Source organism: Schistosoma haematobium, chromosome ZW (genome assembly GCF_000699445.3).
Source record: "Schistosoma haematobium chromosome ZW, whole genome shotgun sequence".
NCBI lineage: Eukaryota > Metazoa > Platyhelminthes > Trematoda > Strigeidida > Schistosomatidae > Schistosoma > Schistosoma haematobium.
Genome location: NC_067195.1, coordinates 63,615,037 through 63,641,812, shown reverse-complemented (window position 1 = coordinate 63,641,812; position 26,776 = coordinate 63,615,037). Strand labels below are relative to the sequence as shown.

The window sequence follows — 26,776 nt, the reverse complement described above, 5'->3', positions numbered from 1 at the left end:
AGAGGGCTCCCGTCAAATTTCATGATTTCTATCTTCGGTAAGCTTACTGACATACATAACGCCTTGACACTATCTACCTGTGCTTTGAATTGCATTTCATCGCTCAAAAGTACATTGGTGTATCGATGACTTGCCGTAACTACTGAAGTTTTATCCTCGGATCGAGACCCCGACAACTCGGTAGTCTCCCTAGGTCTTCTCACTTTGTTTGAAGAGTTCGGAGTTAGTTCTAGCAATCGCTTGCGAAGTTGGAGTTCTCTAATCTCCAGCTCAATCTTTTCTACTTCCCTTTCCCTAGAGTCCACTTCGTCTTCTACACTGTATCTAGTCTCTATATAGTTGTCTCCTACCGAGCAACTGTCTTTAGGGTTAGGTTTAACAATATCAAAGGCAAGATTTAAAGGAATAGGTGAGTTCACCTTAGAAACTGAAGGAATAATATTTTCAGCACTGGAATTGTCTGTGTCTTGGGAACTGTCATCGTTGTACTTCATTCTTCTCGTTCTAGTCATCGTTGGGATGAATGAACCAAACAGGATTCCGACCAAATTCGTTACAGCAAGTATTCCCTCCAATTAGGACCAGAGTTCAGAACCGTATCCACACCAAATGAGACCAAAGTTGAGAACTGTTAATTCTATCGAAGCGTCCAAGTGACCCCGATTGAGATACGCGCAAAATCGAAGTTCCAAAACAACGATTTGTCTACAAAAGCGGTTCTTTATTAAATAATACACAAAATTTAGTTACAAACCTCAACTTGTGAGGTGTCTAGGCGTTTAAACGCGTCGTTCAAGAATGAAAATAGCAAAGACTTCCTGTAAGAGTAACATAAAGAATGATTACAACATACGATAGTCCAAAGACAGCCGATAGCTGTGTCTAAATTTGATAACAGTTTATGAACAACCGAAACTCGAACCAAGAGAAAGCAATATGGAAACTGTTGCGTTTAAACAAATGCATAAAACAGTGTATAACCGTTACAGTAATTAAATTACAGTGATTATAATGATAAATACAATGATAAGTAAAATAAACGTTAAAGATATCTGTGAACATTCCAGAATGTTACAGAACAACTTGAGTTACAACGTAAGTGTGAAAATTGTTGGGCATACAGCTGCCTACTGAATGTAAATAAGTAGTATAAAACAACATACAAAAGAGTAGAAAAGGAACATGTAGGAACAATGTAAAACAAAATTAACAGAGGTATTGATGATTATTTGTGTTTCTAGCGACGTGTTTGTTTGCGTGATAAGTGTAAGAGGGTTTAGTTTTTTTGTGTGTGTGTTTGTCTGTGTGTCTGTCTATGTGTGTGTGTGAATGACGTGGTGTCTGTTGATTGTGTTGTTTGTTAGTGTTTGAGAGAGGTTATTTTGTTGAGTGTAGTTGTGCAGTTGTTTTTGTTCCTGAAAGCGCAGAGACGCACTAGCGTTGTCTGTCGTCGCATTGGGAACAACAGAGAAGGATGATTCCATATAGTGGGTGAGATGGCAATGATGCTGTTTCAATGTGAGATCGTACAGTTGTATGGCGAATGATGAATTGAAGTGATAATGTAATGTGGTATTGATGATTGTTTGTGTTTCTAGCGACGTGTTTGTTTGCGTGATAAGTGTACGAGAGTTTAGTTTATTGTGTTTGTGTGTGTGTGAATGACGTGGTGTCTGTTGATTGTGTTGTTTGTTAGTGTTTGAGAGAGGTTATTTTGTTGAGTGTAGTTGTGCAGTTGTTCTTGTTCCTGAAAGCGCAGAGACGCACTAGCGTTGTCTGTCGTCGCATTGGGAACAACAGAGAAGGATGATTCCATATAGTGGGTGAGATGGCAATGATGCTGTTTCAATGTGAGATCGTACAGTTGTATGGCGAATGATGAATTGAAGTGATAATGTAATGTGGTATTGATGATTGTTTGTGTTTCTAGCGACGTGTTTGTTTGCGTGATAAGTGTACGAGCGTTTATTTTATTGTGTTTGTGTTTGTGTGTGTGTGAATGACGTGGTGTCTGTTGATTGTGTTGTTTGTTAGTGTTTGAGAGAGGTTATTTTGTTGAGTGTAGTTGTGCAGTTGTTCTTGTTCCTGAAAGCGCAGAGACGCACTAGCGTTGTCTGTCGTCGCATTGGGAACAACAGAGAAGGATGATTCCATATAGTGGGTGAGATGGCAATGATGCTGTTTCAATGTGAGATCGTACAGTTGTATGGCGAATGATGAATTGAAGTGATAATGTAATGTGGTATTGATGATTGTTTGGGTTTCTAGCGACATGATTGTTCCCGTGATAAGTGTAAGAGGATTTAGTTTATTGTGTGTGTGTTTGTCTGTGTGTCTGTGTGTGTGTGTGAATGACGTGGTGTCTGTTGATTGTGTTGTTTGTTAGTGTTTGAGAGAGGTTATTTTGTTGAGTGTAGTTGTGCAGTTGTTCTTGTTCCTGAAAGCGCAGAGACGCACTAGCGTTGTCTGTCGTCGCATTGGGAACAACAGAGAAGGATGATTCCATATAGTGGGTGAGATGGCAATGATGCTGTTTCAATGTGGGATCGTACAGTTGTATGGCGAATGATGAATTGAAGTGATAATGTAATGTGGTATTGATGATTGTTTGTGTTTCTAGCGACGTGTTTGTTTGCGTGATAAGTGTACGAGCGTTTATTTTATTGTGTTTGTGTGTGTGTGTGAATGACGTGGTGTCTGTTGATTGTGTTGTTTGTTAGTGTTTGAGAGAGGTTATTTTGTTGAGTGTAGTTGTGCAGTTGTTCTTGTTCCTGAAAGCGCAGAGACGCACAAGCGTTGTCTGTCGTCGCATTGGGAACAACAGAGAAGGATGATTCCATATAGTGGGTGAGATGGCAATGATGCTGTTTCAATGTGAGATCGTACAGTTGTATGGCGAATGATGAATTGAAGTGATAATGTAATGTGGTATTGATGATTGTTTGTGTTTTCTAGCGATGTGTTTGTTTGCGTGATAAGTGTACGAGCGTTTAGTTTATTGTGTGTGTTTGTGTTTCTGTGTGTGTGAATGACGTGGTGTCTGCTGATTGTGTTGTTTGTTAGTGTTTGAGAGAGGTTATTTTGTTGAGTGTAGTTGTGCAGTTGTTCTTGTTCCTGAAAGCGCAGAGACGCACTAGCGTTGTCTGTCGTCGCATTGGGAACAACAGAGAAGGATGATTCCATATAGTGGGTGAGATGGCAATGATGCTGTTTCAATGTGGGATCGTACAGTTGTATGGCGAATGATGAATTGAAGTGATAATGTAATGTGGTATTGATGATTGTTTGTGTTTCTAGCGACGTGTTTATATCCGTGATATGTGTAAGAGCGTTTAGTTCATTGTGTGTGTGAATGCCGTGGTGTCTGTCGATTTAGTTGTTTGTTAGTGTTTGAGAGAGGTTATTTTGTTGAGTGTAGTTGTGCAGTTGTTTTTGTTCCTGAAAGCGCAGAGACGCACTAGCGTTGTCTGTCGTCGCATTGGGAACAACAGAGAAGGATGATTCCATATAGTGGGTGAGATGGCAATGATGCTGTTTCAATGTGGGATCGTACAGTTGTATGGCGAATGATGAATTGAAGTGATAATGTATTGTAATGTTGATCTTCATTTTAAGAACATAATTTTTCCGGAAACTGTTATATCACCGAAGCGTGAGTTCCAATCATCAACGACAGAAATTAAGAAACGATGAGATTTGATCGAAGAGCCGCAACTATATATAGCTACGACTTTGAATTGACAATTCGTTTTACAGCTTTGAATACAGATCATTTTTCTCCCGCTGCGTTTTGTACCTGTTCATAGTTAAGCTCACGCTATTTATCATGAAATTCGACACATTTTGTGTATTATTATGCTTAGATGTGCAATCTTTAAAAAACAACACAATATCCTTTGGATATTTTATCATTGTTTCATCTGGTCTTACGGATGTACGCGAACTCAGACATACACAAATAAATATTATATTACACAGCCGCTTTACCTTAATTTAGCATAGCTCGGTGTTTTCTATGTATCATGGCCTTCCTATCCGGTTTAATACCTCTGTTACAAACACAGACATTTCTATATATATTTGTGGGAGAGTTATCATAGCACATCTATTACAGATAAGCTTGTTCGCGTTTTTGTCAAGTTCTTTAAATTCTTCATAAGCTGGAAACTTATGGGCAGAATTGCCAGTATGTCATTTCAATCGAATTCCTGCTTCGGTTTGGACACCCAGGTAGTATCCCAACCCTCACACAAATCGAATGACTTATGTGGAGCACATTTATTTGGTGCCTCCTTGTGCCAATGCTTATGTGTTTAAATAAAACAACCCAGTCGACTGCAGCGAACTCGAAGCTTATATTTAGTCGCTATTTGGAGCCGATAAAATGTCACTGATCCCCAACTATTCTTCGTGGTAAACCATTTCTATACTGTACGGTGAATCACTGAACAGGTCGAGGCATGTGGAAGCGGTTTCACTGTGTACGTTTCTAATCTTTTCCCGTAATAAATTAATTTGGTAATATCTTATTCATTCGGGCCAATAGCTAAAGGAACTGTTCACATGCTATCGAAATAGGATAAGCTAGGTTGATTGTTAATCCCAATGACATTGGTGTCAACTAGGTCACAGCATATGAGCTACACATCCAGTCAACGGGCAACACATAGTTATATATATTCCGTGTTCTTACAGTCAGTAGAAGACACAAATAAGCAACAGACCTCTTCCGTTCCTCAAGGTCGAAATTCGGACCAACGACAGTGACCAAGAAGCAGGAAGCTAGTGTCCGGGTGCGGTTTTAAACCAATATTAAGGTTTCCGAAAGTGGAGCGTCTAGTGACATAACACGTACTTGGAAGTTTACTGGCCTCGAGTTGCCGGGACCGTTACATGACAACCGAGATCCGATTCAGTAGTTCAGTTACCGCCTAAAGTGTAAGTGACCAAACTCCCGAAGGCAAGACTGCGATGTAAAGTTACAGCTTTGAAAAGTAAGGGTTTGACGATAAGATTTCTAACTACACTTTCCATATGAAGAATATTTATTTAATTTCTGGTAATCTGGAAAGTAATTTGATTGCTAAATACGACCACTGTAACAATATCAGTATTCAAAAGCACCAACTCAGGAAATAAGGAACTAGCAATGAAAACATGAAAAATTCCAGCGAAATATACAACCGACGTCAGATAAACGAGTTAGTTTATTCCCAGAATTGTTTTAAAACTCACAGGAAATCTGACCCAGAGTCGCACAGCTACTTTTTCCTATGAAATTCAGTAGCTACACCATATGTATATGGGGGTATGTACACTGGTACTGTGGGGCGTGGTGTACAGTCATTTACTCTTCGGTCAAGTGGTTGCGAAGATCACAATTCGCTACGTCCTGAATAATTAAAATGTCGTTTGTTTAGTACATTTAAAGTAGAACTACTTTTCCTCGTAAAGCCTGCCTAACTTACGAAGAAACATTCGTTGGGAAATTTATCGGTACTATCTACAAATGATGAAAGTCATATACTTGATTAGTTTGTGTTTAATTCAACAACTGTGACTATTTAAACAGCAAAGGGAAAATATTTCAATCGAACTGTAGTTCGATGTTCGGCTAATGACACCTTCAAATAGTGTCCCGTTACTGGTCCAAAAGTGAAGATAAAAGTAGTAAGTGTTTAAACCAGAGTTAATTAGAAATAAAACAAGGAAGAATCTAAGTGCATTGAAGTTTATTTAACTTAGAAGTCTGTACAAGAACTAAAACACACGAGAAGCATCAGAGAGCGACGATAGTCTGAATACACCTAGTAGGGAAAGAAAAAAACCAGTCACATTGGAACAAAACAAGATAAGAGAATAAAAATCTAGTACAAGTACCTAAATATTAGGTGTCTAACCTACATTTCAACTAACCACTCCATGCTGTTAAGCAAAAATGTTGAATACATTAATAACACACTAAAGGATAAGACTAAAAGTGCTATGCGTAATCACCTTCGAGAACTCGTTCCATGGACTGTGTCCATACTCTTCGGTCAGTAGAACCTTTAAAACAAATCAGCTTCCCTATTTAAATTTCAATCGCTGAGATTATTTCAAATATAATTTCCATATATAATGACAAATCAGCTTCCATTTACGGATCTTCAAGAAGAAAGATTCTAATACTATGTGGTTAACTGAGGAATGACAAATTCAAGCACAACCAACACTAGATAAGCTTGTCTTATTCACAATCTGACCCTTGTCTTCATATATTCATCCTGAAGCAGCTCAGAACGATAACGTTCAGATAGCTGGGAACACGACAACTATATATTAATAACTTAAAACAGATTACGGAAGACCAGCGGATTTTAGAAGCACCTACTAAAATGATGAATATAAGATGAATGTCGATATGATCTGTACATCACTGGCAGCGAAGTCGACTCAAGCATAAATTGACGAAAATTTATGCAGTCATTAGAAACGAAAGCAGAAGAGGTGATAAAAAGAATCGGTGACAGGTAGTGTTAGACATGTTTACACATCAAAAATACAGGCATCGACATGTCTATAGTAAGACTTAGAAAACGTTAAGAAGTGTCAAATGTAATTCATTCGCCATGTACGGTTCAAATCACACTGTTAGTGTGGGGCTATTATTCGGCCGTCCAAACCAAATTCGACGATAGTTTGAACTTGTAACTTACTGGTTGAAAAGTGAGTAGCTAGTAGAAGATGGTGTCATGATTTAATTTTAAAGCAGATGATTAGGGCGACGGGCAGGATGTTATGAGAGGCAGTTCAACTGTCCATAGTATAACAATATTTAAAGGAAATTAACTTAGTCCCTCGACCCCTATCAAGATTGGGAAAAAACATAACGAACTAGAGTCAGGAGAGAGAGAAGAGGTAGTGTAAGTAATGAGGTTAACTACAGTCGATTCTGTGGATAGTAGTTTGATATAATTAAAATTTACTAATTTTTGAATATCGTCCAGGAGCTAGAAACAGTCTTGACCGCGGTCTTCTCAGTACACAAGAATAAATCGATTTGTGAGGATCAAAAAAGAATCTGCTTTTACCAATATATTAGCCATAGTAACCTATCGACGTCCAAGTGCAGTTTAAGAACAAAAAGCCCGTAAAGTCTTCAAGGTTTCGGACAAGAAGGTGGATGTAAACGTGATAACTCCACCTTATAACTTTCTAGAAAACAAATATACCGATTCTCAACTGTATTTGTGATTTCTAAAACTAAAATACGGACATTCCGTTTGGTGGTAGAGGTCGGATTCGTCTTGCTCACTGACAGACGGCCATCCTGCTTATGGATGTAACCAAACAGAAAACATTGCACTACGTCTCAGGAACTTAAGGTACTAAAACGCAGTAGCAGTGTTTTTCACCAGAGGAGCTATGCAACGCACTACCAATTGCGAAGACAGAATTTAGTGAGAATTCATCGACTTTAAGTCCAGAATCTCAAGTAGTGGTCTCATTGAGTTTGGTTGAGTCCACGATATCAACGCTAGACTAACCTTCACAAGTCACTAATCAAGCAATCATAAGAAGATCGGTGACGTCTACAGCTATAGTACAAAAGTATATCAGGTGCCCTCATCTTTATCGACCAATCAATGTCCGCTTTTAAGAGGAAAATGTGAAGACGTTTTATATCATATGACAGTAAGCCAGTTGCGACTAATGAGAAAAAAGAAACAAAAAACCGAAGAATTCACGAAACAAGTCGATTATATCACCGCTATGTTAGTGTTGCAATAGAAGGATCCCACATCACTTCGTGTGGCAGATAATATGCTTAAAAAATAGTCCTAATATTTATGTTCTAATTAATCGAGTTAATGACAAATAAACTAACTTCATCTAACAGTTATTTTATGCTACTAATCCTTACGACACCATAACACTTCATCATATTAAAAGCCAATTCCTCTGAAGTCTCGATCAATAAAGGATTTACTGAAGGAAGAAGAAACTTATGGAGGACGACTGGAAAGGTATCAAAGAAGCATTAACTTCAACGTGTCAGGATGTTCTGGGTCGCATGAAGCATCATCATAAAGAATGGAATTCTATAGAAACACTGGACAAGATCAAGGAAAGGAAGAACAAGAAGACAGCAATTAGCAACAGCCGAACACGAGCAGAGAATATTCAAGCACAAAGTGAGTACATAGAAGTAAACAAGCAAGTGAAGAAGAGCATTAAAGCCGACAAGCAGAAATACGTGGAAGAACTAGCAACATGGTGGAAAAAGCCGCAACAGAAGGAAATATGAAACAGCTTTACGATACAACGAAGAAAGTAGCAGGCAAATATAGTAATATAGAGAGACCGGTCAAAGACAAAAAACGCAGGCCAACCACTGATATTCAAGAACAGAGGAACTCTTGAATAGACCAGCTCCACTGAAACCCTTGGACATCGAACCAGCACACACAGACCTTTCTATAGATGTCACTCTACCAACGACCAGAGAAATCGGGATGGCCATCAGACAAATCAAGAACTGGAAAGCAGCAGGACCTGACAATATACCAGCTGAAGCACTGAAGTCAGACATCGAAGTAACTACAAACATGCTTCACCTTATATTCAAGAAGATTTGGGAGGAGGAACAAGTGAAAACTACAGAGGCATCGCATTACTGTCAGTACCAAGAGAAGTCTTTAACAGTGTTGCTGAACCGGATGAAAGATGCAGTAGACGTCCAACTTCGAGATCAACAGGCTAGATTCCGTAAGGATCGGTCGTGCACAGACCAAATTGCGACACTGCGTATCATCGTCGAACAATCAGTTGAGTGGAACTCGTCACTGTACATCAACTTCATTGATTATGAAAAGGCGTTTGACAGTGTAGATAGGAGAACATTATGGAAACTTCTTCGACACTATGGAGTGAGTACCTGAGAAGATTGTCAACATCATCCGGAACTTATACGACGGACTACAGTGCAAAGTAGTGCATGGAGGACAGCTGACAGATGCATTGTAAGTAAGGATCGGAGTCAGACAAGGCTGTCTACTCTTATCCTTCCTTTCTTCTAGTGGTCGACTGGATTATGAAGACCTCGACATCTGAGGGAAAACACGGAATACAATGGACAGATCAGAACCAATTAGACGATTTGGACTTCCACAGATTACCTAGCCCTCCTACCCCATACACACGACAACCAGTGTAGCAGCAGTCTCTGTATCAGTAGGCCTCAACATACACAAGGGAGAAAGCAACATCCTCAACTATAACACGGAGAATACCAACCCAGTCACACTTGATGGCGAAACTATGAAAGATGTAGAATCCTTCATATACCTGGGAAGCATTATCGATGAACAAGGAGGATCAGATGCAGACGTAAAGGGGAGGATTGGCAAAGCAAGGGTCGCATTCTTACAATTGAAGAACATATGGAACTCAAGACAACTGTCAACCAATATCATAGTCAGAATCTTCAATACGAACGTCAAGGCAGTTCTACTGTACGGAGCTGAAACTTGGAGAACTACAACAACCACCATCAAGAAGGTACAAGTATTCATAAACAATTGTCTACGTAAGACAGTGTCCGCTGGCCTGATGCCATCAGCAACAGCCCTCTCTGGGAGAGAACAAACCAGCTTCCAGCTGAAGAAATTAGGAAAAGACGATGAAAATGGATAGGACATATATTACGCAAATCATCAAACTGCATCGCGAGGCAAGCCCCAACTTGGAATCCCGAAGGGAAGCGGAAAAGAGGACGGCCAAAAAACATACTGTGTCGAGAATTGGAAGCAGACATGCAAAGGATGAATAACAACTGGAAGGAGCTGGAAAGGATCGCTCAGGACAGGGTTGGATGGCGAGTGCTGGTGGGCGACATATGCTCCTCCACGAGGAGTAACAGGGGTAATTTAGTTGGCTATCGTCAAGTACCTAGCCTGTCGTATGCCCTGATGGCGTTCTCATAACTTTCGGGTTGCCTGATCTGCCAAGGGCGATGGGACAGTACATGATGCTATTGTTGTGTGCTAGGTTCAAAGAGAATTGTATGCTATATGCATGCAAATCCGCCCCGTTATTGTTCCTATTTAGCCCCCAAATGCCCTGATATGTCCGAGAGTGGGGAGATTCCGCTCTCCCTCTCAAAATGCTCTCATATGGCCACGCATTTATAGCCTTTGCCAGGGAAGTCCTACTCACTGCCTTCTCGTGGCGGGGGTTGTTCACGAAAATGAGAGGACGAAAAGCGAATGTCCGGCGCTTTAACCGGATTCCAAACCAATAGTGCACATGGGCTCTAGGATCCTGCGGGAACAAATGGCGTGTGGACCAATTGTTGGTCACCGGCTTCCATGGGACTGCATCTCCTTATGATGCTCCACTGCCTTGTGGGTCAGACCTTCAGGTCGAAGGCTCTGGGAATGCCCCCCCCCAAGAAAAGCACCTGCTTCGGTTTGGGCACCGGGGTAGTACCACAGTCCTCACACATATCGAATGACATTTGTGTAGCCCATATATATTTGGTGCCTCCTTGTACCAATATCTATGTGTTAAAATAAATAATAAATCATCAAGTAGAACCCTAAGAGATTTCCTCGCAGCGTCTTTCTTACGTCTAGTAAGACGCAGACAGATACGCGCTCGCACTAGAGCATGATCTGAATCTCAGCATGTGCTCCAGAATGAGTGGCAGTCTCCTATCGAGCCCCTCCATCGGTGGCTGATAGCGATGTGATCTATTTTGGTCCAACATTGGGACGAATTAGGGGGTCGCAATGTTAAAAGATGTTTTTCTTTATGCTTAAAGTTAGTATTTGCAAGAAACAGGTGGTTATCTGAGAATAGCTGCAACAGACGGTTGCCATTATCTGTTCTTTGAGCCACGACTGCATACGATCCATCCAGGTGTCTTTCCCTTTCGCTTAGTTTACCTACTTGAGCATTAAAGTCACCAGTCACTATTACTACATCAAAGCGCCTACCTTTTCGGAGAAGGTCGGAAAACTTTCTGTAAAACTCTTTTACATCTGAGCTGCAGTCAGTGGGAGAATAGGCAGAGACGACGAAGAGGCAACGACGAGTGTCCCTATCGCTTGGAGTCCTTACTGTTCCGTTTGGTCGGACAGCGCACAAGTGACTGTCTACTGGGATCCAGTAGAAGACAGCTAGTTCTGCCCTAAGATTCAATGCTATACATACATTAGCGAGACCATGGGGAGCAGCATCAGGGCTTCCAGACACACGAAGCGTGAATCGAGTTGGTTCTTTATTTTGACATGGTGAGGTCAAATGAATGACGCTACTCGAATCCTGTACGTGCGTTTCGGAGACGCAGCACACACCGATGGCACCAGATTCCAAAGTCCAAGCTAAGTAAGCCTGTTGTCCTATTGCGCACAGCGTTCGGACGTTAAAAGCTCCGAGGTATAGTCTAGAGCGTGGTTTCAGGAGACCAGAAATAACGTCCCGCGTACTCGAATCGTTCGCCCTAGCGGTGCAAGGTGATAAAGGGACGTGAGAAGGGTTATTCGTGGAGGTAAAAGAGTTATTAGGAGGTGTAGGAAGGATTTGAATGTGACCAACTTGGTCTCTTGTGTTTTTACAGTTATGAGGGCTGATATCACCTCCCGGCTGCCCACACCGTGAAAGAGTATTTCTTGAGGAACCTGAAAAGGAAGTTGGATTAGTCTTGGTCTTAACGACCTGAAACCGTGACCACAGAGTCTAAGGGGCAACTGCTTGAGGTCGGCCGCGCACGACCTTTGTGTGAGAGGATTTTAACGTGTTAGCTCCGTTCTTCAAAAGGCCTTATCCCCAGAAACCGAAATCCGTGAAATAAGGTGAGATGTAACATTTCTGGGTCGATCTTTTCTAACCCCTTACTTCCTTGTGAGAAGGCAGAATCGCTGCGGATGCTGGTTGTCCGAGGGAAACATCTTATTGCTGTCACACTCCTCTACAGTCAGCAGTACGACTTCGCCCTCAGACCTTGAGTTACTGCTTTTAGTCTTACCGTTCTCCAATCGACCTGCCTGGCATGGTAGAACCTACAGGAACATATGTTCTAGTCAATATAGCTCAGTTGGGTCACCACGATAGGCAATCCCGACCACCACGTCAAGGTAGCAGCTACGGTCGCACTAGCTAGCTAACACGAAAGAAAGAAAGCTTAGTGCAAGAATGTATTAATTAGCGACGTATCAGTATTTGACTCCATTGATAGACAGGCTTTGTGAATAAGTCTGTAATTGAAAGATCATCTTTGGAGTACATCAACCTACGTACACCTGTTTAATCAGAAATAGCTAACAAACTTAAAGACTGTAGTGAAGCATCATCTAAATTGGCTGTGATAAGTAGTCAGTGCTGCTCACTTTTCCCACTTTTATTCAATTTTCTTACAAAGAATTTCGGAGTTAACACTTCACAGGTTTGACGTTTTCGTGATTGATTCACTCATTTACTTATATACTACGTGTATGATATACCTGTTTGGAAGACTCAGACTTAAGAAATACACTGAGATTTCTACATAACTTTGAAGTCCCATTAAGCCTAGTAGGTTGGTAAATGTCATGATTTTAATGCGGATAGAAAAACCCTGTCCGGTTTCCGCCACCACCTGTGACGTAGGAGACACTTGTTTGGCCATCAAAGGGGAGGAGAGCAGCAATTTAATAAGTTTTAATTTAACTGCGAAGCATTCTTTTTGAAAGTAGGAGACGCACTTTAATACTTTCTCGGATATGGCGAAATAACTCAGTAGATTATGTTGCGGTTAAACGTAAGGTTCTAAAATAAAATGCCGAACTGGTTGATGACGCTGTACATTCTCATCCACTGAGCTGGCTGATACATGCATTACACAGAAAACGAATACTCGTTTGCATAATCATAGATGGCAAGAAAGCTACTAGTGGCCAAGCTAAAACGTTGCATCATTCTATGAAGTCAATGACAAAGGGGCAGGTAAACTAGTTGATTGAAATGAACGGAATAATTCCGATCAACTGTGACATAAAGTGACAGTTCAAAATCGGCAGGAATGGTGGATTTGCTCTAAACTGTTCTTAAGGTCACTACAAATTAGTGGTAAGTGGTTGAAAAATTCAATAATGTAAAACACAATACCTCCCCCTCACTGATGATATATTAATCTGTTTGATATCAGAACGGTCAACGTGATCAGAATAATCAATGCTGTACTTTACTTGTGAAGGTGAATGAATTTAAAATTCGCTTTATTATATTTCACTTCAGGTTAGTCATTATTCTCAATCAACGTTGAAGTGGGCAGTACTGAGATTGCATGCGACAGATAAGTACATGTGGAGACTGAAAAGCTACCTGGTATGAGTCGTAGTCTACCTGTAATTTAATAAAAATGACAAATTTTCATAATCTTATCAAGCATATACCTTTTTCAACCCTACTGTTATTTGAATTGCAAAAATCAGCGTAACACTAACATAATTCGTGTTTGTAAATGTTACAGAAAGCAACGGGTTCATCTCGGCAAAGAACTGGATAAATAGAGAATGTATATATCTAAATATTTGGCACGTAAATAAAAAGCAAGTAAATCTAAATAATTGGCACTCCTACAATAAACCGTATTGTAGTTCCCATCAACAGGAACGGTTTTTTGTCGCATTTAGACATTTCTGTTAGTTTCAAAAAGCAAGACGGTTTAAAGGCAAGAAAACTTCTAAAAGTTGAACAGAATGTAAATAACATGGATAAATAGTTTAAAAGCATAAGTAGTGTAGTGTAACACACGAACATAAAGGAATACTTACATCAACCAGCTATTTGTGATGACGACTGCTTGTAGTGTACGTTCGTGACCCTCCACTTGAGACAACACGAGGGGATCGTGCTTGGTGTGAAGGAACTCGCCCCTCTATTTGCTGGTGTCGTTGTCTATTTCCAGTTGAATGAGCTACAGAAGCCTGTGGAGGCTTTCTCCATTGTGCTGGAAGTTCACGACCGAAGCTTGCAGGAGAGCGGCTGTGAGAACATGTATGGTCTCTCCTACGAGGAGATAAATATTGAGATGGTGGGCGGTGACGATAAGCATCAGGATCTATCTCTCCACGTCGAACCTTAGATAAAAGTATGCTTGGACAGGAAGGAGACCTGGATCTGGAGTAGGATGATGAACCCCTGCAATATTCACGACGACGGTTGTGGGGATGAGGTGGAGGTGGACTATATGAACAGCTACGGCTAGGACTGCGTGAGTAGTGGTGATCATGTCCTGAAACTTTTGGACGTGATCCAATACCACGTAAAAACGCATCTACTTTTTCTTCATACTGAAAAAATACAGAGAAGAGATGCACGTAAAATTACAATCCAACTGTTAACAACACGAAGAAAATAATACAATTTAAAGCATAATATATGAAGCAAGTAATTAGTAGAAAGCTTACTTTCAGATCATTTTCATGACTTTGGGGAATTTGTAAATAAGCACTTGAACCGGCAACTCGACTTCCCTACAAAATAAATAATTGAATTATTAGTCTGGTTACCAACAAATAATAATCGACGAATTTCGACGTTTAGAATATTTGGCAGACTCAAGTTTTTTTTAATAGTTGAATTCATGAATCAATCTAAGCTATATCACCATTGAAAACGTGGAAGTATTGGACGGCCGTTTCGTCCTAGTATGGGACTCCTCAGAAGTGAACAACATTGGATTGTTTGAGATTTCCTCATGGCATGTAATAAGTTGATTCCCAACACCGAGTTTCCTAATAAATATAATGGTCCCAACAAAATAATAATCGGGGCCTGGAAAATCTAACTTAGTATTACTTCAGTGAATCGGAGAACCAAAAAACAAATTTATACCAGAGTATTAACCATCAAGTAAAAAACAATTGCGACAGATAATTCAAGTATTCTAGCATAATGACTTTAAATACAGAAAAAGGAGCTTGTGTAAAATTACAAAGAGGAAAGGCAAAAAACTGGTCCGAATGCCAATTACTGTATACCACGAACACGCTCTATGACTGACCTGACAGTTCAGGATTTAAAGTGTGACAAAAGACTTTTTGAAAAAAAACTGTCTATAATAAGTTATGCAAACCCATAGACATAAGAAACATGAAGTTCTACTCAAGGCAAAACTCACCAAGTCACCATACATATTTGGTCGCATACCACGACTAACTTGTTGAACATAGTCGTCATAGTCCTGCAGGGAAAAATTATGACGTATAACTTCGAAATTCACTAACATACCCAAGTCATCAATAAATTACGATCAATAGGGAGAGAACTGGATCGACTACGAGATCTATGCCCGCGAGGTCCTACACACGATAAAAATAGCAAAACAAGTAGATGTAAGATCATAAAATTAGTCATTGAGTAATTACTTACAAGTATATAAACGATCACAACTTGGGTCAATTTCACTGGTGTTTTTTAGGGTTAGTTGGAAAAAGCTTATTTTATGACAATACTGTTTTTAAGCAATGGGTGTAACAAAGAGGATAAAACACATTTCTATGATATCAGTTGCAAGCATACACATGAACGTTTTGTAGATATTTTTATTTTTAGTTAGGCATAAGCGATACTTTACATTTATATACAAATACAAATGATGTCTCACAGAGCACAAATTATAATATTCATTCGAATGAATATTGACAGCTATATGACAACAAATGTAAAATAATCATTAATTCAAAACCAGATTATATCTATTGCGGAAGTACATGTAAAAAACTCCATTGCATGACTCAACGTAAACATTTTAGAGCTTGTTTGAAAAGTTGAACAGATAAGTGATTGAAAGTTGAATTCAGTTGTGCAGAGGAAGTTAAAATATTGAAGGTTTTGGAGATAATAGCATAAACTAATGATTAGAACAGCTGTGACTAAAATCACTTTACGTACAAAATACACCTCCTTGAAGGCTGAAAAATTACATCAATAATAAAATAATTCTCCTTTCATGTCGTCAAGAGGTTCTGAGACCTCAAGCTTATTCAATACTTACTTACTATCGATAAAGTTTCACTTCTTACATTAGAAGAGAAATTACTTAAGTAGGTACCATATACTCATACTTTCTCAGAACGCTTTATAGCCAAACCTAGCTTTTAATACTTGATGCACAAACCAAGTGACCAAAAATATTAACGAAGAACCCAACCCCATGTTTGATAATGAATAACAAAGTATTCAGATATTTTTGGTACCGGGAATAGTAAACGGTAACCGAATGTAGTCCACAGCTTCCTTTTTTACGGTTCTGGCAAGAAAACGTATTCGATCACCACCGTTTTACTCTCAACCCAGTGAAGAAGACGAGTGCTTTATGTGAAATTTTAAAAGGACCGTGCACAAATCTAAAAGATGAAGGAATCACCAGAAAAATGTCAGTTTCTTAGTTATTAACTGTACAACAATGTTTTTCCGGATTGAGAACTCTGTATGGAGAATTGTTTTAAGACACCTTAGTACACTAAAACGATTGCTAACCTAGAGTTGTAAAGTACTTCTCATGAATTATTATGGGAAAAACCTAAATAAAGTCGATTGAACTTCGCGAAAAATGAGGCTGTGTGAACTGGGAGTTTTAAGTTGGTTCTTCAGCTTGGTGTGGTATTCAAAGTAACCAAAAGCAACGTCTGACATAGTAAAATCTAACATGAAATATGATCCATTATTATTTCCATAAAGGTGTTACGAAAGTAAACCCTCAACGATTTAGACTGTATGCTCCGGGCGTAAATGATTCAGGCACTGAAATTGGTCTCTCTTCCACCAATCAGATTCAAAGGAAGATTTCAGATGCTAAAAATCTCCAAAAGAACTTTTGTCCAGATACCTGTCTTTAGTTCTGTAAGTTCATCCTGACCAATGACTTTGGGATATACTTCATCCAGCTCATTATTTTTCCCTTACGTATCAAGTCGAATAAGGTTAATAGATTGAAGCGTATGGAGAAAGAGTACAACACATTCGAATGATATCACCGGTCTACAGTATGTAAATGATACATACGTTTGGTAAGGAAGTCGATAAAATTGGATCTACTAAATGAAATTGTTCCGGATGAGCTTCGATACATTCGGATATAAAGTGTTGCTTCTGGACTGGTTAATACTTATTTTGACAACACAATGGTGTTTTTGAGCAAGTTGGTTACGTACTTTGGTAATCTCGCCAATTACCACGGGTCGCTGACGAAGTTTCTACCAATTTGTTACCAGGATCTGGTATTTTATGCTGAATATCAGTAATACTTTCCCTGTAGTTATATCTAGTGCTTTGAACATACTTAGGTTCAAATGCTTGTAACCAAGTAGTCTATACTTTACGGTCACGACGAAACGGTCTGGATTGATAAGTTTACATGCCTATCGATAGACAAACAAACTTGCTTGAGTTACAGGCGATGTACGTCGACAGTTTCCGATTAATTTATGATAATTTTGAAATCCTGATTCACCAAACTTGACAAGATTACGGAAACACGTGACCAACTTGCTCAAAAACATCATCCTGTGTTGTCAAAATGAGTACCAGCAAGTCTAGAAGCAACATTTTTCAAGCAGACGTATAGAAACTCAACCTGAGCATTTTCAAACAAATAATTTAAAAGACCCATTTATATTATATATAATCTACATACCCAAAGTCATTGAGTCTCCAGCCAAGAGACTAATTTCTTGTCAGGCTATCTGATGCACTTAATTCCAATGGCACTCACAAATTTAGTTTAGAAAGCAGATTTTGGAGTTAATTACCGTACTTAACCGATGAATCTACAGGTAATCCAAATTACTTTAACACCTCTTAACCCACGTCATCTGTTCCCCAAGGATCGAAAATTGTTAAAGAAATTAATTATTCAGTAGGTACCTTGGTATGAGTCATACTCTAAGTGGGGGCTGGTGATATTACTTAGCCGGCCGAACCAAAGCAAGTGGAGCGAAGTTCAAATCATGGACTGTGACTGGAAGTTAAACTCCCTACCCACTAAGCAACCACTCCACACAGAACATGAAGCAGATACATCCCTACTATACCAAATAAATCTAAGGCGAATACGTGGTAAATAAGCTCATGTACAAGTTTGGAAGCTGCTAGGTTTTCACGAATTCTTTAATAAGGTAGTTGAATTTTAGGAGTGTTCGGTCAAATCGTATATCTGCGTTATGTTGGTATATATAGTTTCGGAAAACGGTTGAGTTCGGTCAAAACGAAAAACCTCATCAATCAATCAACCCAAAACCTGGTCTCATACGAAATTGTGTAGCGGACGAATATCCGCAAGTTAAGCATGAGTTGTCGGTAGAGACCATTCATGAAATAGATCAAAATGGTCGCAATGAACTGAATGCATTTGTCTTCCCCTATATTTTGAATTTGGGTATTAATTTAGGCTTTTCGTCACACAAGTTAATTTGTCAACTATCATTACTACAGTCCATATCCTATCACCAATGCCATAACCGCCTTTATTTTTTGCCCTTCGTGCCTTTTATAGTTATTCCTGAAATATATTCTAAGCTTTGCTATCATTAACTCCGCCTGAAGCTCTTCTAGAGTTACTGCTGGTCCCAAGCCTAGGTAAAAGAGAAGGGTTGGGCATGGGGTTAGCGACCCCATCCCCTAGAAAACTAACTCGCCAAGTAAAACGCTAACCAGAAAAATTAATTCAAACCATTTAAACTCTGTCCTGGGAGTTAGAAGGTCTTCATTTAGTAGAACTATAACGCCTCATGGTGAAAGCCGAATTTTTTCGGAAGTCACGAGGCCGACGCCCTTTCTAAGGACTAGAGCAACAATTTTTATAGGTACATGGAACGTCCGGACAATGTGGGAGACCGGAAAGACCAGCCAAATAGCAACGGAAATGAGGAGATACAAATTGGCAGCACTGGGAATTAGCGAAACCCATAGGACCCAAGCTGGACAACAAAGGCTAAATACGGGAGAGTTGCTGACATACTCCGGTCACGAAGAGGAAAATGCTCCACACACACTCAGGGAGTTGCTCTAATGCTGTCCAAAGTAGCACGAAAGGCACTTGTACGATGAAAATCTCACGGATCCAGAATCATCAAAGCATCATTCAAAACAAAGAAGGAGGGAATTACAGTGAATGTTATCCAGTGTTATGCACCCACCAATGATAGCAACGACGACAATAAAGATCAATTCTATGAGTGGCTGCAATCAATCAATCAATCAAAGTTGGAATAGACAGCACCGGGTATGAAAATATCATGGGACGACATGGACTATGAGAGAGAAACGAAACTGGGGAAAGATTTGCAAATCTATGTGCATTCAACAAATTGGTTACAGGCGGCACAATATCTCCACACAAACATATGCACCAAGTTACATGAATCTAACCGGACCACACCACAGAGAACCAGATAGATCATGTATGCATCAATAAAATATTCCGAAGGACAATGGAAGATGTGAGAACCAGGAGAGGAGCTGGCACGGCCTCAGATTATCACCTAGTTGTGGCCAATTTAAAACTGAAGATAGAGAAACACTGGACAACTGGAGAACAGCATTACAAAGGTTCAATACAGCCTTCCTTCGAAATACTAACAAACTCAACCAATTCAAAATAACTCTCAACAACAGGTTCAAAACCTTACAGAACCTACTGAAGGAAGAAGAAACTTATGGAGGACGACTGGAAAGGTATCAAAGAAGCATTAACTTCAACGTGTCAGGATGTTCTGGGTCGCATGAAGCATCATCATAAAGAATGGAATTCTATAGAAACACTGGACAAGATCAAGGAAAGGAAGAACAAGAAGACAGCAATTAGCAACAGCCGAACACGAGCAGAGAATATTCAAGCACAAAGTGAGTACATAGAAGTAAACAAGCAAGTGAAGAAGAGCATTAAAGCCGACAAGCAGAAATACGTGGAAGAACTAGCAACATGGTGGAAAAAGCCGCAACAGAAGGAAATATGAAACAGCTTTACGATACAACGAAGAAAGTAGCAGGCAAATATAGTAATATAGAGAGACCGGTCAAAGACAAAAAACGCAGGCCAACCACTGATATTCAAGAACAGAGGAACTCTTGAATAGACCAGCTCCACTGAAACCCTTGGACATCGAACCAGCACACACAGACCTTTCTATAGATGTCACTCTACCAACGACCAGAGAAATCGGGATGGCCATCAGACAAATCAAGAACTGGAAAGCAGCAGGACCTGACAATATACCAGCTGAAGCACTGAAGTCAGACATCGAAGTAACTACAAACATGCTTCACCTTATATTCAAGAAGATTTGGGAGGAGGAACAAGTGAAAACTACAGAGGCATCGCATTACTGTCAGTACCAAGAGAAGTCTTTAACAGTGTTGCTGAACCGGATGAAAGATGCAGTAGACGTCCAACTTCGAGATCAACAGGCTAGATTCCGTAAGGATCGGTCGTGCACAGACCAAATTGCGACACTGCGTATCATCGTCGAACAATCAGTTGAGTGGAGCTCGTCACTGTACATCAACTTCATTGATTATGAAAAGGCGTTTGACAGTGTAGATAGGAGAACATTATGGAAACTTCTTCGACACTATGGAGTGAGTACCTGAGAAGATTGTCAACATCATCCGGAACTTATACGACGGACTACAGTGCAAAGTAGTGCATGGAGGACAGCTGACAGATGCATTGTAAGTAAGGATCGGAGTCAGACAAGGCTGTCTACTCTTATCCTTCCTTTCTTCTAGTGGTCGACTGGATTATGAAGACCTCGACATCTGAGGGAAAACACGGAATACAATGGACAGATCAGAACCAATTAGACGATTTGGACTTCCACAGATTACCTAGCCCTCCTACCCCATACACACGACAACCAGTGTAGCAGCAGTCTCTGTATCAGTAGGCCTCAACATACACAAGGGAGAAAGCAACATCCTCAACTATAACACGGAGAATACCAACCCAGTCACACTTGATGGCGAAACTATGAAAGATGTAGAATCCTTCATATACCTGGGAAGCATTATCGATGAACAAGGAGGATCAGATGCAGACGTAAAGGGGAGGATTGGCAAAGCAAGGGTCGCATTCTTACAATTGAAGAACATATGGAACTCAAGACAACTGTCAACCAATATCATAGTCAGAATCTTCAATACGAACGTCAAGGCAGTTCTACTGTACGGAGCTGAAACTTGGAGAACTACAACAACCACCATCAAGAAGGTACAAGTATTCATAAACAATTGTCTACGTAAGACAGTGTCCGCTGGCCTGATGCCATCAGCAACAGCCCTCTCTGGGAGAGAACAAACCAGCTTCCAGCTGAAGAAATTAGGAAAAGACGATGGAAATGGATAGGACATATATTACGCAAATCATCAAACTGCATCGCGAGGCAAGCCCTAACTTGGAATCCCGAAGGGAAGCGGAAAAGAGGAAGGCCAAAAAACATACTGTGTCGAGAATTGGAAGCAGACATGCAAAGGATGAATAACAACTGGAAGGAGCTGGAAAGGATCGCTCAGGACAGGGTTGGATGGCGAGTGCTGGTGGGCGACATATGCTCCTCCACGAGGAGTAACAGGCGTATGTATAAGAATACAAAACAAAACATTAATAAGCGCTCGATTAACATGTTTCTCGTTTTGATTACCAGACATCTATGGGTTGTCAGTGGAAGTAACTTACTAGCAGATTTTCTTGTCAATCAATCAGTAACAACGTAAAACTTCGAACGTACGTACATCAGTTCGAGCTACCACACCACATCAGCATAGAGATGCAGTGGTCGATTCAAATCTCGTAGTGGTAGAGGTAATAAGAGTGTAAGCAGTAATCGGGAAGATTAGTGTTTGGAGATGTTACTTAAAGAGTATAATACAGTGAAATAAATTTGAGAGGAGAAAAAAAGAGACAAGGAGGAATAAGGAGATCAAAATTTGGGAGAACACAAAGATTGTATGCACCTGCGCCATTGCAAACGATTTTGAGCCATGTCATTCAGGGTCTCTAACCAACGGTTGCTTTCGTCTCGCGGTCCCCAACCAGGTAGTCTACACCTACCGACATGACTCAGACCACTTGTCAGTGACTTCATGGACTTGTGCCATGTTTTGGTCTGGCCGCCCCTTGCTTTCTTCCAACCTACTCCTATACCACTGAACATCGCACGTAGAGGCAGTCGGTAGTTGGGCATACGTAACACGTGTCCCAGCCATCTCAACTGATGAGGTTACACTACGTCATCAATTGATTTGCCATCCTTACCTAGTACCCGTTTCCTAACAACTGTGTTACTTACTCGATGGTCCCAGGATATACGAGCAATGTTCCGAAGACACATATGATCAAATACTAGTAACCTACGAATATCCTCTACTCTTACCGGCCATGTCTCACTGCTGCGCAGTAAATCCGTCCTTTGGTTGATAGACGGATATCTCGCCTACGCCATAAATGACGCAAGTTGGTAAAAGCTAGTCGAGCCTTCTGTATCCGTGCTGAGATTTCGTCACACACCAGACCACAAGGGCTGATGAGACTTCCAAGATAAGTGAAGCGATCGACATGATCAATTACTTCACTCCTTATCATTAGTTCGGGTGTCAATGAAACCCAATCCTGAAGCAACATTTTGCATTTCGAGGGGGAGAATCGCATGCAGAACATGCCTGCATTGTTGCTTAGAGTGGTCAGAAGACTCTGCATTTTGTCAGCGTCTTCACCAAATAAAACTATGTCATCAGCATATTCTAAGTCAACAAGTGAACCTCCCGGTAGAAGTTCAACCCCTGGAAATTTAGATGAGGAGTGTTATCTCTAAAAGCATGTCAACGACAAAGTTGAACAAGAATGGAGAGAGTGGACAGCCCTGACGAACACCACTTGAGGTAATCAATTCTGATGATAGTTCGCCATAAGCTCTCACTCTACCAGTTGTGTTCGAGTAGAGAGCCTTTATAAGGTTAATGTACTTCTTTGGTACTCCTTTCAGTGACAAACACTGCCATAGAACCTTACGATCAACAAATGCCGCCTTAAGGTCGATAAATACTACCATTGTGGGGCGTCTGAACGTGTTCTAGAACCTGACGTAATGTGAATATTTGATCTATACAACCACGTCCAGGTCGAAAACCAGACTGATTTTCTCTAGTCTGCTCTTCACGAGCTTTGGTTAGGCGTCGAAGTATTATTGAAGCTAATATTTCAGACACTATATTAGTCAAACTGATTCCTCTGTGATTGTCACAAGAGGACTTTTGTCCTTTCTTGTACGCACTTATCAATCAATTAGCACTATTAATTGATCAGCGATGGGTTATTTGAACACGAGGTTCGATGGCTTACAAATACATAATCGGAGTTACATAGATCCAATCAGTGGAAAATCATTTTACATGATATTCAGTCAACTGATGACGTAATTATGACTGTGCACGCTATGAAAAACTTTTACCGATGTTTGAAATAATAGTTCACCAGTGTTTATGTATGAGTCACATTACACAGGGCGTTACTCGACGAATATACTTCGACACTAAGCGATTCACGGACGAAATATGCACGAACCAGAAAGCTAGAAACAACAGAAATATTTTGACTCACTTTCATAATTTCCATGCCTTGATGTTATTTCACGCCTCCTTGACGATAGAAACCAAACCAAGAGTTCCCATGTGAGCGAAGACACATTATTGAAAATGAAAACAAATGTTAATGCAAAATACGTGAAAACAGGGAATTAAATACCCACAAACATCGTTTACCTGTATTATTCCTAAAAAGAAATGGATTAAATCATATGCCACCAAACATTAACTTCACTTCAGGAAATGAAGACTAACAAAACCTCAACACAAGCAAACTTAAGCCAAATTTCACTTACAAAATGGGCATATTTGATGTACACAAGAACCTCTGAAGATTTTTAGTTCTTTACGTGCCTACTATCATAACTATGTTAGTAACCGGACATTCAAAAATATGAAATCTAATGTTAATTGTTCATGGAAGCCACATGTGGCCATGGTACAAGCAAGTTGCTAGCATCAAAAATGAAAAAATTCAACAGTTCACGTAAAGCACGATAAAACAATGTGGTTAACTAGATGTGAAACAGTCCATATATAAATAATATATAAATTAGCACAAATTTTTGATTCTTGTGTCCACTGTTCAATAACACCTAACCTCGGGGAATGTGACTTCCGTCGAATTGTTTCAAATCGTGAAGACTCTTCTTCTACATAACCGTCAGTTCTCCGATGCCTTGGATTACGTTCACGAGCATAACTGTAAGCTGTGCTGTCGCTAGCAGAACGCGAACGACTTCTTTCGGCATGAGACTTTACAGGCACACTGTTTGCCACAGGATTGAGTGGTATTCCTGGTCGACTTATCACATTAGGATTGGATAGGCTACGAGCTTGTTGTATTGCTTGTGAAAGAACAGCACCTGCGGCGGCATTCGCCGCTGATCCAGATATACGAAGTTGCTGTTGTTGTAAAAACGGAAGCAGGGTTGCGTTAGAGGAACTAGATACATTCAAACGTGAGAAAGAACCGCCCGAATTTGGGAAGGTTGAGAATATGTTAGGGAAATTAGGTGGTTGTATGGGCAGTCTGGAGTTCATTGTGGGATTGAGAGTGTTCGCTCCACTTCGGGCAAAAGCACCTATTGACTGTGGTCCAGATGATTTGATTGCAGCCATAGCTGCAGCTGCTGCCATTGCAGCGGCAGCTGCGTTTACTTGCAATAGTGGTGTAGTTCCCGTTGAGGTTAGCCGCGAACCATCGTTGTTGATCAAAGGTGTTATAGAAGGGTAATTCATCAAGCTCCTTCGTTCAGTAGATGCCATATATCGTTGGTTTGTCCCAGTAGCATCCCCCAACAGTCCAGTGTTGTCTTGATTGCTCAACCCAACAACACGAGAACCATTATGACTCGTTTGACCATGGCGACCAACGATTTTTCCAAGTCTCTCAAATGCGTTTCTACGACTGATTCTTTCGCCAATAGCTTGAACTGTGTTCGGCTGTTTCTGTTCTTCCCCAAGTTCATCTTTACCGAAACACCGGCATAGTGCCTCGCCACATGTAGGTTCGATTTCCTGAAATGCAATGAGTTGATATTCAATATACTCACCTGACCATCTCTCCCGATTTTCACAGGTTTGTCTTCATTCCATGCATTCAAGAGATGCCCAGTCTTTGTGAAAGGGAGGTCAGACCTAGCAATCAAAACAACTGAAATGAACAACAAACTTGGATATCCATTTAATTCGAAAAGGATTACTCAGGAGACCAGTACTCATACGTGAAGATAACACCCAGTCAACCTTGATCCGAGGGTCTGACGATGCGATAATGCGCGCAAATCCTTGAAATCTACCACTCTCACGCACAGAAAATATGAGCAAAACATTGTTGTAGTCAAAAAATGCTTTATTCAGTCTTGTCTCATTGCCCTTTGTCGTAGCCCATACATTCCGAGACTTCGCTATTTCGATATTCTCAAAATTATTGCTCTTGATAAGAAAATACTTTGTAGAACGGAAAAGACGCGAATCAATGTGATTTCCTCTCTCACTTGTGCAGGTATGAGCTCTGACACCAGAAAACCGAACTGAGTTTTGGGCTTCTTCCTCTTTAGAAAACTCATCACCTGGGACGTCGGCATGAAGTTCGTCTCTGTTCTCGCTTTCGTCATCAGAAACTCTGTCCCATTCAATCGGTGAAATTGTTTTTCTGTCGGTTATTTCATTAGTAGCAGCAGTGACATCCTCAAAAGGATCGACATCCTCTGATGTAACGGTAGAGATTTTGACGAAATTGCTTTTTTTCGTGTTGATGGAAAAGTCACCACTCCCCTCTTCCGAATCGTTAAAGCCTTCAACTGCAGTGTGGAACTCACTAAAGCTACCGGTTTCGTTAGAATGGGTTTCATATGACAAGTCGTGATTTTCATCTGATCTACCTAACAGTTCGTCTTCATCCTGGATCCTGGATTTTTCGTCCCAATCGCGCTGTCCAGTCTCATCCATTGCACTGCCTTTAACAACATCATTTTTGTCTATGTTAGACGTAAGTAATGACACAAAACTACTAACATACCCAAGATACCCTCTTTTGTTTCAGGAACATCCGATGATCGACCACATAACATTTCCCGCTGAAAGATAAACGCTCGTTCAATATCCAAACCACTACCAGGAATTCAACACATAAAAACGCTGCTTATTCCAAAAATAAATCCAGTGGATTCTTTCAAGTGATATGTTCTGAAATGAGTGTAACTTATGTTTATGATTTCATGTGGCAATTCTAATATCTGTAAGAGGTATATATTCTTCCTTAAATATATATTTAAATCGGAAGACACAGGATACATAACCAGGTTTATGCACTTTATTCCAGACTTCTAATACTACCTAGACATCCGACAATTTTTTCACAGCTTTTTGAATTCCATTGCTCACATGTGACACTCATCTCTTCCATTCTCTTCTTATTTGTAGGGGTAGATAAATCCCCAAAATTAATAGTCCTTTAAGTCTTCAACATTTGATACCGACCTCATTGATTTCACTGAACTCACCTGGATTATTGTGTTTGGTCTCGCATCCAATGGACTGGAAAGAAGGACACCTCATCAAGATTCCAAAGAAAGGAGATCTGAGCAAATGTGAAAACTACAGAGGCATTACACTACTGTCAATACCAGGGAAAGTCTTCAACAGAGTGTTGCTGAACCGGATG

At 40.3% G+C, this 26,776-nt stretch overlaps 1 protein-coding gene across 3 annotated transcripts; it reads right to left on the bottom strand.

Annotated features, from left to right (window-relative positions):
- Positions 1-203: 203 nt before the first annotated feature.
- Positions 204-26,204, bottom strand: YTHDC1_1 (YTH domain-containing protein 1). Of its 3 annotated transcripts, XM_051212014.1 has the most exons (10): positions 26,132-26,204; positions 25,283-26,090; positions 25,164-25,248; positions 24,209-25,128; positions 23,624-23,661; positions 15,259-15,329; positions 15,149-15,211; positions 14,436-14,501; positions 13,800-14,318; positions 204-5,807 (listed from the first exon to the last, which is right to left on the bottom strand). In XM_051212014.1, the coding sequence occupies exons 2-9, from the start codon at positions 26,059-26,061 to the stop codon at positions 13,809-13,811; spliced, it is 2,532 nt and encodes an 843-aa protein (XP_051072150.1). In that variant the 5' UTR covers positions 26,062-26,090; positions 26,132-26,204; the 3' UTR covers positions 204-5,807; positions 13,800-13,808. The 3 variants fall into 3 exon arrangements, with proteins under 3 accessions (XP_051072150.1, XP_051072149.1, XP_051072151.1); XM_051212013.1 differs by having other exon boundaries at positions 204-14,318; positions 23,624-25,128; XM_051212015.1 differs by having other exon boundaries at positions 23,624-25,128; positions 25,164-26,090; positions 26,132-26,202.
- Positions 26,205-26,776: the final 572 nt, after the last annotated feature.

Bases quoted from the DNA above. Each gene is read 5' to 3' on its own strand.
- YTHDC1_1 (XM_051212014.1), bottom strand. From the start codon at position 26,061: ATGGATGAGACTGGACAGCGCGATTGGGACGAAAAATCCAGGATCCAG. The intron at 15,330-23,623 runs GTGAGTCAAAAT...TATCGTGTGTAG, and splicing joins AAGGCATGGAAATTATGAAA to GACCTCGCGGGCATAGATCT. The intron at 14,319-14,435 runs GTAAGCTTTCTA...GTATTTTTTCAG, and splicing joins GTCATGAAAATGATCTGAAA to TATGAAGAAAAAGTAGATGC.